Raw genomic sequence first — 10998 nt, 5'->3', positions numbered from 1 at the left:
CTCGCATTGCCTGACTCCTGGGACCTGTGGCTCAAAGGAAACTGTACTGTTCTGCGGGATAAGACCCAAGTCAAATGACCTCAGCCCAGGTCCCGATAACCGCCTATCATATACCTGGGGCAGGAGAGGGTGAGTTCCAGGGACTAGGGAGAGCAAGAGAGAAGGAAGAGAGAGGAGAGAGGAGACAGCCAGGCTAGGGAAAGCGTCCAGGGAAAGCCTCCAGCTGTGACCCACACTGGACCAGAAGGCAAGTCTGGCCAAGTCTGGCACTCGCCCCATGGTGAGCCAATGGGGCGGTTTCACTATGAAGATCCTGAGCACGGATTGGCTGCTGTCAGCAGAGGCGTGAGAAGAGTGTTGTCTGCCCTCCTCCTCGCTGAGAATCCAATACACTGCAGTTGAAGAGCTGCCAGAAGTCCACGGTTGTCTCCTCCCAATCCTGGGGCCCCTAGGCAGAACATTCTATTCCTGTGGGACACGAGAACCTGCAGCCTCTGGCCATGGCGGGACCTGAGTGGCAGTCCCTGGAGCAGTGCCTGGAGAAGCATCTGCCGCCTGATGATTTGGGCGAGGTGAAGCGAATTCTCTATGGCAAGCAGACTAGGTCAGGGATCCAGAGGCTGAGTTTGGGGGTGGTACGGGGGGTGGGATGGTAGCCACCATGTGTGGACTTGGGGAGGGCTTCTGGGCTGAGAATGGCTCTGTGGGGGCTGGGATGAGGAATCATGTAGGCTGGCAGAGGCCATAGACCGAACTGTGAGGAAAGAGCCCTTAGAGGGTGACCCCTACAAACCGCTTTTCGGCCCCCCACTGCCGCCACCACCTGACACACACCTTGTGTAAAACAAAATAGGAAGAACGGGAATTTGTCTCTTCAAGTTCTTTCTGTAAGTTCCTAGCTCTGACCCGACTCCCAGCTTCCTCTCTGGGGTTCTGTCCAGAGCCTCCGACTAGGGTCCTCTGATCTCTCCTTCCTGCTGTGGCCCAGCATCTTGGAGGTGGAGGCTTGCTCAACCAAGCTAGCTAAGACGCTTCCGAACTGTCAAGCCAAGAGAATTGGCAGCACAAATTTTCCCACAATGGGCGATCTGGCAGTGGGTCCCCAGACTTCTATTTTAAGAGTAGTGTGCTATTTGGCGTCTGGTAAAACGGAGCTGGGCAAAGGACCCCCTCCTGGATGTTCTTTTCAATCCGTTTTTCTGGAGCAACCAGAAAGTTGTCTTTAAGAGGACTATGTCCTTGTCCTGGGCTTCAACCCTGTACCCTGTACGGGGTTTTCTCGGCTGTTAGAATGAAACGTAGACTCTGAACCTTGCTAAATCTCTTTCCACCCCATTGCTCACAGCAGAGTGTTCAATCCAGCCTGTTTGCTCCGTGACCTCTCCAAGGGCCCATGACCTTGTAGTAGGACCTTGATCAGCCAAAGAGAATTAATGAAATCAAGTGGTTCCCAGCAACTTTAGAGTCCTTGCAGGGAGGCCTCATCCACGAAATCTAACACAGCAAGTGTGTGGAAGAACAATGTCTTTGGCATTTTGGGGGGAAAAAAAAGAAAACTCCAACCTCCCCGCCCCACCAAAGAACAACTCTCCATAAGCTATGAGGGGCTAGGTGACCCCCAAAATGCTCTACTTCCTACGGTGTTTGCAAGACCAGTCAGTCATGTGGATGGATAGTGTAGTTCAGTGGCCTTCCAGGCGTATCAGAGCTGGCGTTCTACAGCCCCATAGAAAACCATACAACAGCAGGAAATTAGCCACATGAGAAGTACAGAATCCAGACTTCCAGGGAAGGCTTTTGTTGTTGTTGTTGTTGTTTTTAAACAAAACAAGGAGTATCCTACCCCAATTTCTAGGGATGGCCCAATTGCTTTGCTTTAAGGGTAAAGTGAGTAACCATGGAATTGGCACTGTTAGCATCAGAGGTAAAATTGAGGGGCATTATGAAGACAGACATGTCTCCCCCAGAAGTGACTGGTATACACCCTGGGTAGGGGAAGGCCAGGCCATGGACTACCAAGTGAGAGGGATTGTATCAGCGTTTGGAGAACCACAGAGTAGGCTAAAATGCTAACCAGGGCTAGCCTGTGACTGCCAGGCCCTAACTCTGGGGCCTGACTCCCACCAACTGAGCAAGGCCCTTCTCTCGTTTTCCATTCTTCCCTTGGGTTCTGTTTCCCTGACAGCCTTTTCACACTTTATCTCTTAAGGTGTGAACGGGCATGCTCAGTTCTTGCGCTTGGGTGAGGTTTGGCTGTGAGCAGATTACCACCTGAAGACAGAAGATTTCTCTATCTTTAAAATACACAAAAACTCTTCCTACTTAAACCCTTGTTCGTTCTTCAGAGGCCGGTTTGTACCCGGCTACTTCCCTGCAACGCAGTATCTCCAGATTTGTTGCTGTGCCCAGTACACTGACAATGCTTATTAAATATTTGCCAAGTGAGAAAGCCTACACCAAACAGATGAGATCCTCAGAGAACAGAACCGAGGAGCGTTCGCTAATCCCTTCAGCATTTGCCGCTCGCTTATTTCTGCCTAGGACAATCAAAAGACCATTGGTAATGTGCAGTTTCTGCCCTTGATGGGGTGTTATTTGTTGTTTGTTTGTTTGTTTTTGATGGCACTGAGACCCAAACTCGGGATCTCTTGCAAGCTAGGAATTCTTGGGAATGTGAAAGTTCAGAAACCCACGTTCTTGTCTGTATCAAAGACTTCCCAGGAGATGTGAAACCTGGATGTTCAGAATGTAGCTTACAGAAATATTAAAGAATGACACAAAGGGCATCCATGAGGTTCCAGGAATATCATATTGAGCAAAATGAAGCCTTGGCAGCCAACGCAGGACTCTTTGGTCAGCGTGATAGGGACCACATAAGAAGACTGCCAACAGCCTTGCCTGGTGGAATCCGCTGGGTGCAGTAGCAACGGTGGGAAAGCATCTCTCGTGACTGTTTGGCGAATAGAAACTGTTGGAGCAAACAGACTCACTGTTCCCCAGAAGTCATCAAAAAAGGAATCTTACTCAGTGAAAATGGTAGGGTGTGCCAGGCGGTGGTGGCTCACGCCTTTAATCCCAGCACTCGGGAGGCAGAGGCAGGTGGATCTCTGTGAGTTTGAGACCAACCTGGTCTACAAGAGCTAGGTCCAGAACAGGCTTGATAGCTACAGTGAAACCCTGTCTCAAAACACCAAAAGAAAAAAAAAAAAAGGAGTATGCAACATTATTGAGGCTTTACTCAATTGCTTGATCACTTTGACTAGAAAAATATACAGTTTCTTCATATGTGGCAGTGAATTTTAAAAGCCAAGTATGTGTCCAATAATGCATGCCGTAGAAAAACTAGATTTACTAAAAACATTACAAAGAGATATGAACGTGTTCAGTCTCCTGTAGGCATGAGTGAGGTCTCAGGTGGAAAAGTCAGTGGTCATTTGCTGTACGGCAGTGTGTCTCACAGGGATCGCTGGGAACTTGGGAACTGTGCTTAGATGGTCAGGACAGGAACTAAAGGCAGGAACATGGAGGCAGGAACTGAAGCAGAGACCATGGAGAGGCGCTGCTTACTGGCTTGCTCATCACAGCCTGCTCAGCCTGCTTTCTTATAGAACCTATGACCACATGCCTAAGATTGGCACCACCTATAGTGAGCTGGGCCCTCCCACATCAATCATTAATTAAGAAATTACCCCCATAGATTTGCTACAGGCTAATCTGATGGAGGCACTCCATCAATAGAGATTTCCCCTTCCTAGATATGTCTAGATTTTGCATCAAGATAATAAGAAGCAGCCAGCAAAATAAGTAGGGACCACTGACCTAAGCTGTAGCCCTTTACCATAGACACTTGATGCCTTCAGGAAGGATTATGAATATGAGATATTATGCTGGAGCAATACAGTGTCCTGCTTTATATTAACCGTTATGGTCTTCTATTCTAATTTAAAACTGAAGCATTTACGGAAACCAGTAACACAGTTATTGGTTATTATGATCAAGTATGATGTTCTATGCATAGCTGTATATGCTGGGCTTTTTAAGACTGGCTCTACTGTGTGTGCTGATATCGGGATCACGACAAACCCAGTAATATAATGTATTATAATGTCATGACAACTAAGATGTCACTAGGTGATGGGACTTTTTCGGGTCCACTACATTCACAGGGAGCTGAAGTAATCCATGCAGTCCCTCACTGATAGAAAAATTATGCCCGCGTGCCTCTGTGTTACCAAGAGAAACAGGCAAGATGAAGAGCCGAAAATGCAGAAGGCCGCCAGTACATCTGGCGTTTCTGAAGCTCTCTGGAAGCATGCACAAAGATTAAGAGCGCTGGCTGCCGTTGAGGCTTGGAACCAACACTTGGAGAAGACTTATTTTTCCTTTTCTTCCCCCTGGGCTGCGATCTGCCCCCTCCGCAAACACGTTTCCTCTGAGCCAAGGCTCTACTTGAATAATTGAAAGAACGAACGGCGAAGAGCCAGCGCAGGAAGAGAGATGAAGTTCCCAATGCGAGAGGTTGCTAAGGAAGCAGAAGCCTAGGGCCCTGAAGGCAGGTCTACCTCGGCCCTAGTAAGGAGAGAGGGACCCAGGGGTGTGGGTTGGAGCCAGAATGAGAACTAACAGGCCTTCTTCCTTGAAGTGGGGGTAAGGAGAGGGGAGTTGAGGCTCTTCATAGCAAGAGAGGCAGAGGAAGGGAAAACAAGAAGTGGTTCTCAACCTGTGGGTCGCAACCCCTTCGGGGTCACATATCAGATGTTTACATTACGATTCATAACAGTAGCACAATTACAGTTAGGAGGTAGCAACAAAATGACTTTATGGCTGGAGGTCACCACAATCATGAACTATATTAAAGGGTCGCCACATTAGGAAGGTTGAGGACCACTGAACTACGGGGACAGACAGCTGTGTGCAGCCTGAGACCCCCCGAGTAAACTGGGGGTTTACTCATTTTCTGGGTCCCATTCCTTCACGGGCTATGGCTGATCAGAGCCCATCATAGTTATCCTGAGCTTTGACATCATTGAGTGGGTGGCTCTTTCAGGAAAATATATTGCCTCATAACACTGGAGACTCATTGGTAGGTGTAAAGTCTGGAGAGGGCCCGTTTCTGGATTTGTAAATGGTGACTTCTTGTTCTGTGGATGTGTGGTCAAGAAGCAAGCCATAGGCTCCCTTTCTCCTCTCCGCGCGCCGGCAGGATGGCCCACAAGCAGATCTACTATTCTGACAAGTACTTCGACAAGCACTACGAGTACCGGCATGTCATGTTACCTAGAGAACTCTCCAAACAAGTACCAAAAACTCACCTGATGTCTGAAGAGGAGTGGAGGAGACTTGGTGTCCAACAGAGTCTTGGTTGGGTGCATTACATGATCCATGAGCCAGAACCGCATATTCTTCTCTTTAGACGACCTCTTCCAAAAGAACAACAAAAATGAAGTACAGCTGGGATCACCTAATCTTTTTGAAATTAAATGTATATGTGTATATAAGGGTAGTATTCAGTGAATACTTGAAAATGTACAAATCTCTCATCCATACCTGCGCATGAGCTGTATTCTTCACAGCAACAGAGCTCAGTTAAATGCAACTGCAAGTAGGTTATTTTAAGTTGTTAAAGATAAATTTTCTTGTAGTTTTTTTCTTAATATAAGTAGTGCCTGTTTTACTTTATCTGTTACTTTGTTAAATAAAGTTTGTATGTTGCATTTAAAAAAAAAAAAAAAAAGAAGAAGCAAGCCATATTACCCTGGACTTTAATGGCAGTGTTAATGCCATTTGTAGGGGATCTGCTTTAATCGCCTCGTCGTATTCTAGGCCCTCCAAGAGGCTAGGGTTTCAGTATTTCAAATGACGGTAGGGACACGATTTCAGTTGTTCACAGTGTCCACACAGTGTCCCACAGACCCCTCCAAGTCAAGCCCTTGCCCTTAGAGGCTTGAAATTCTTGAATGCAAGTGCTGGGTAGGAGGGGGGAGGGGGGTCTAGCTCTGAAGAGCAGGATGGAGGAGAGAGCCTCCAGATGGTAACCAGAAAAATTGAAGGGGTCATCAAGATGCAGAACCTGCCAAAAAGGCAGCTGATCTGCAGGATGGAGCAGCCTGGCCTGCCCTCCCCTCAGGACCAAGGGAATGACTGTCTGCGGGAAGGGAGCTGGGAATGACCCAGTGCACAGTCTCAGGAAGGCAGAGGTGGGGACAGCAATGGACTCACAGGGAACTCAGGACAGAAGGTGAGATTAGCACAGCAGGACAGCGGTGCTCAGAAGGCGGACGCTGAGGGGTGAGGTAGAGAGAGACGTCCACCCGCAAGCTGGGCTTGCTGCACCTGCCATCTTCCTGGACTGAGTCCATAGGACGCTCTGGAAGGGCAGCCTGGCCCCTGAGCCCATAGCCTTTGGGAAACCAGCACACACCCTGTGACACGGGTGTCCGCATGTTCTCAGCGTGTAGCTCCCGGGAAGCTGTGGGGCTATTTCCACCATTCCCAGGGTCTGAGATCCACAAGAGGGGCCCCTCCACCTGAGGGTGGGAGGACTCTGTGAGGCAGTCACAGTGAGGGGAGGCCAGGTGTGGGCACCAGAGCTATTTCTAACCTGCAGAGGAAAGGGAGCCTTGCCTGTTTGAAAAGCAGGCTGATTGTCAGGGGCGGAGCCCAGCTCACAGCTGTCAGGGAGAGCTCCTGGCAGGGGGTGGAGACAAGGGGCTTGGGCTGACAGGGCTGTGATTTTGAAAGAAATGTCTTTAAGAGAGCAGCTTCAAGTAGGAGAGAAATATTATTATTAGGTAATGCCTGTCAGGTTATTTTTTGATGTGTTCTTGGTATTTCATAATCGTTTTGCCTTTAGATGGTAAGGTCTACCTGGCCCTGGGCCATGAACTGTGCCCCTGGGGTTTTACCCCAGGCCTGGGCATGCAGCAGGCCCCAGGAGGTAGCTGCTGCCTGACCTGTGGTCTCTGTGGTAGAAGGGAAATAGTCCTCTAGCGGCTGATGATGAACCACAAATTTGGGTAAACATTTACACTTGCACCCCATCAAGCCAGCACCCACCCAGCACCCACCCAGCACCTACCCATACCAGGCATGGAACTAGCTGAAGGAGTGTCAGAGAACAAGGCTCCAGGCTGACTTCCTGAAACTCAGCTTCCCGAGGGCCAATGAGTGCAGGGCCTCTCTTTCCTTTAGCAGTTCCTGGCCTCCATCCAGCCTTCCTCCTGAGCCCCATCGCCCCTCTCTGGTAGCACAGATGGCCCAAACCCTAGGATCCACACAGCCCTCTGATCCTGGTTCAAACGCTTTTTTTTTTTTTTTTTTTTTTTTTTTTTTTTTTGAGCCAATTCCTTCCTATCTGGGTTGGCCGCTGGGGCTGTCTTCTTTGCCCTGATCCTCTGTAGTTCCAAACACCAGCCTGTTGATGGATAGCACTTCCTCCCTTTGCCAGGCCTCCTGCATGCTAGGTCCCCCAGTTCACAACAGGGTAGCAGTGTTCATTCATATCCCAGCCTGACCATTCCACAGGTCTCTTGGCCCTGTTGAAGGCTTTCCAAAAGAGACACTCCACAGCTCTTCTTTATCTGAGAAGCAACTACAGAGGGGTGGTGGGGTGGGCCTGGGTTTTTGTCAGTGCTGGATCTGACTCAGGGCTTCACACATGCTAAGCCCACACTCTACATCTGATCCCCCAGGGGTCGGGGTAGGGGAGTAATATATCAGACACTTCAAAATCCTCTCTCTCTTCTCTCCTGCCTTTTCAGAAATCTTGATCTGCCCAGAAAAGCTTTAGAAACTGCCTCAGAAAGAAACTTTGAACTGAAGGGATACGCCTTCGGGGCAGCCAAGGAGCAGCAGAGATGCCCCCAGATCGTGCGTGTGGGGCTCGTTCAGAACAGGATCCCACTCCCCACATCTGCCCCTGTGGCAGAACAGGTGCGGTCTTTGTTTTAACAATGTACATATAAGGGGGGCTCTGGCTCTGGCTTGTCCCATGGTGCAGTCACCGGCAGGCTGTCCTGGGGTTCCATAGCTAGAGCACCGGAAGGGCATCTGAGTCACCTCTCTCTGCCTCTTCTTCCTTCCTTCCCATCTTGTGCCTAGCTCTTCTCTTCTTGTTCTTCCTCCTCTCCTCTCCTCCTCACTCCTCCTCGCTCCTCCTCGCTCCTCCTCGCTCCTCCTCGCTCCTCCTCGCTCCTCCTCGCTCCTCCTCGCTCCTCCTCGCTCCTCCTCGCTCCCCCCCACTCCTCCTCACTCCTCCTCCCTCCTCACTCCTCCTCACTCCTCCTCACTCCTCCTCACTCCTCCTCATCTCCATCACCCTTGGCCACTTCTACCACCCCTGACCTGAAATTCCTTTCTCTCGCCAACTGGGAAAGTGCCCCTCTGGAGCTCGAGCTGGCTCCCCAGCATGCTTGCTTTCCCAAGGCCGCCTTTGCCAGGACACACTGACTGGTCATACCTGCGTCTTTTCCTGCTTATCATAAAGCCAGGAGCTCACTATGCCTAGATGTCTGTTTACCCAAAGTCCCACAGGTTATGAAAGTATGATAGACATTCCTTTATGGTTATGGTACTATTTTACAGTCCTCTAAAATATCATGTCACAGATGCCAGTGGTTTATTTATACAGCTTGTCATAGCTGTATCAAAAAGAGAAGGTTTTGCTGGAACTTTGGCTTTGTCTATCGTGGTAATCTCCAGACACTTTGATAATTCTTTTTTTTAATATTTATTTATTTATTTATTTATTATGTGTACAGCATTCCTTCCATATGTACCCGCAAGCCAGAAGGGGGCGCCAGGTCTCATTATAGATGATTGTGAGCCACCATATGGTTGCTGGGAATTGAACTCAGGACCTCTGGAAGAGCAGTCAGTGCTCTTAACCACTGAGCCATCTCTTCAGCCCCCCACTCTGATAATTCTTAAGTATTCTGCAGGAAACCTCAGGTTGCTTGAATTCCAGGGTGTGTGTGTGTGTGTGTGTGTGTGTGTGTGTGTGTGTAGGTGTCCCTGTACATGGACACACCCCTGCTCTGTGTACTGGAAGTTACAGCCATACTCATTCACATTGTTCAGCAACACCGTGAGAAAGATGCTGATTCTCCATCACAAGGGGGTAAGGTGGGATAGGGGATGATGGTATAGAGAGATGAAGGGTGGAGAGGGGCCGAGTCCATATCTGGGGGAGTCTAGAGGTGCTTTCATTCCATCTACCTTGTAGGTTTTGGTCTGATGAAAATAAAAGACACTAAAACTCCCACCCCCTTCTTTCTTCTTCTCTGGGGGTCACATGGGGGAATTTTGCTGTTCTAGCTGCACCTGGGTAAAGTCTTTTGCTTCAACAATAGCACTGGCTATATTCTAATCCTTGCTATTTGACTTGCCAGGTCTCTGCTCTCCACAAACGTATAGAGGCTATTGTGGAGGTGGCTGCCATGTGTGGGGTCAATATCATTTGTTTCCAGGAAGCATGGAGTAAGTCTCTGTCATGATTTTTTTTTTCTCAACCACCTTTAAACCAATGTGCTTTATCTCAAGACTATCTGCTGCCTGAGGTTTTCGTTTTTGATCTCCTCTTTTTTTTTTTTTTTCTTTCTGTCTGTTTGGTGGTGGTGGTAGTAGCTTTTGTTTGGTTGTTTTGTTTTAAAGACAGTTTCTCTGTGTAGCCCTTGCTGCCCTGGAACTCATTCTGTAGACCAGGCTGGCCTCAAACTCAGAGATCTGCCCGCCTCTGCCTCCCAAGTGCTGAGATTTCAAGCATGTGCCAGGATGGCTGACCTAGACAATGTATTTAACACTACTAGAAGCCAAGAAGCCACTGTCCCTCCCCTCCCTCTCTCATGGTGGATCCAGATGAAAGTACCAGGTACCCGACAGTGTCAGCCTTTTCCCTTTTAGCCCCAGGGAATCAAAGCTTGGCTCTGCATAGGCTAAGTACACCCTCCCTGACTGTCATCCACACCCTGCAACTTGGCTTTTGTGAATTCCTTCAGCTACTCTCCCTTGCCTCCTGTCGCAGCTCAGGGTCCTCTTCTTTATGTAAAACAGTCTTCTGTTGTTTATAGTTTAGTGCTATGTACCTTTTCTTCTGCTGTTATGTCTTAATTGTCAGAGAAATAAAATGAGTCCATAATCTGTGATCAAAAATAAAAATAAGTGGGCTGGAGAGATGGCTCAGAGGTTAAGAGCACTGACTGCTCTTCCAGAGGTCCTGAGTTCAATCCCAGCAACCACATGGTGGCTCACAACCATCTGTAATGAGGTCTGGTGCCCTCTTCTGGCTTGCAGGTATACATGCAGGGAGAACACTGTATACATGATAAATAAATAAATCTTTAAAAAAAATAAAAATAAGTGTTCTCCCTGACAATGCTTTCGACACTCAGTGGGTTCCGGGGGAATTTCCTCTGGTTTCTGTAGCTACTTCTTAATTTTCAGCTTTTCAAACATTTATATGTGATGTGTATACACACACACACACACACACACACACACATGCACGCACATATATTCATCACGCAGAGGTCAGAGGACAACCTGCTGGGCTCGCTCTCTCCCTCCAGCATGTGGGACCTGGAAGTTGAACCCAGGCGGTCAGGCAGGCTCCTTTGTCTACCGAGGCATCTCTCCAGTCCCCTGATTTTTCAGTTTGCATCATCCATGCGCTCTTTACCGTAATGAACACAGCCGCCCTCCACACGCGTGCGCACACCTTCCCCGTGCTCTCCCCATTCCGTCTCGGCCAAGCCATTTTGTCCTGATTCACTTTGCTTCCCCTAAAATTTGCCTTGTGTTCTACATCTAAGTCTTGTCTTACATCTTTTCTATCAGTTTCTAAATCCCTTGAACATTAAGCAGTCTATCACTTCCATACCAGAGAGAATCCACAGGCTTCCGATGGCTTCCGTCTGAATTAGTTGCCCCCTCTGCTGGCCACTCAGAGATAGCGCGTAATAGCAATAGCCCACTCTTGGTACGGCAGTCAGACTCTCTTTC

At 48.7% G+C, this 10998-nt stretch overlaps 2 protein-coding genes across 2 annotated transcripts in view; both read left to right on the top strand.

Moving 5' to 3' along the window:
* The first annotated feature begins 449 nt into the window (after positions 1-449).
* Upb1 (beta-ureidopropionase 1) overlaps positions 450-10998 on the top strand; it is a 27290-nt gene continuing 16741 nt past the window's right edge. The window contains exons 1-3 of the mRNA XM_050139893.1: positions 450-604; positions 7761-7932; positions 9390-9477. Of these exons, the coding sequence (XP_049995850.1) occupies positions 501-604; positions 7761-7932; positions 9390-9477 (364 nt within the window). The 5' untranslated portion in view covers positions 450-500. The remainder of the gene's footprint in view (positions 605-7760; positions 7933-9389; positions 9478-10998) is intronic.
* On the top strand, positions 5157-5691 carry LOC126501592 (cyclin-dependent kinases regulatory subunit 2-like). Its single transcript, XM_050142350.1, has one exon. The coding sequence runs from the start codon at positions 5205-5207 to the stop codon at positions 5442-5444; it is 240 nt and encodes a 79-aa protein (XP_049998307.1). The 5' UTR covers positions 5157-5204; the 3' UTR covers positions 5445-5691.

Source organism: Alexandromys fortis, unplaced genomic scaffold (genome assembly GCF_014885135.2).
Source record: "Alexandromys fortis isolate MF-2015 unplaced genomic scaffold, M_Fortis_MF-2015_v1.1 scaffold_9, whole genome shotgun sequence".
Taxonomy (NCBI): Eukaryota; Metazoa; Chordata; class Mammalia; order Rodentia; family Cricetidae; genus Alexandromys; species Alexandromys fortis.
This window is presented reverse-complemented; position numbering and strand designations above follow the sequence as displayed.

Bases quoted from the DNA above. Each gene is read 5' to 3' on its own strand.
- LOC126501592 (XM_050142350.1), top strand. From the start codon at position 5,205: ATGGCCCACAAGCAGATCTACTATTCTGACAAGTACTTCGACAAGCAC.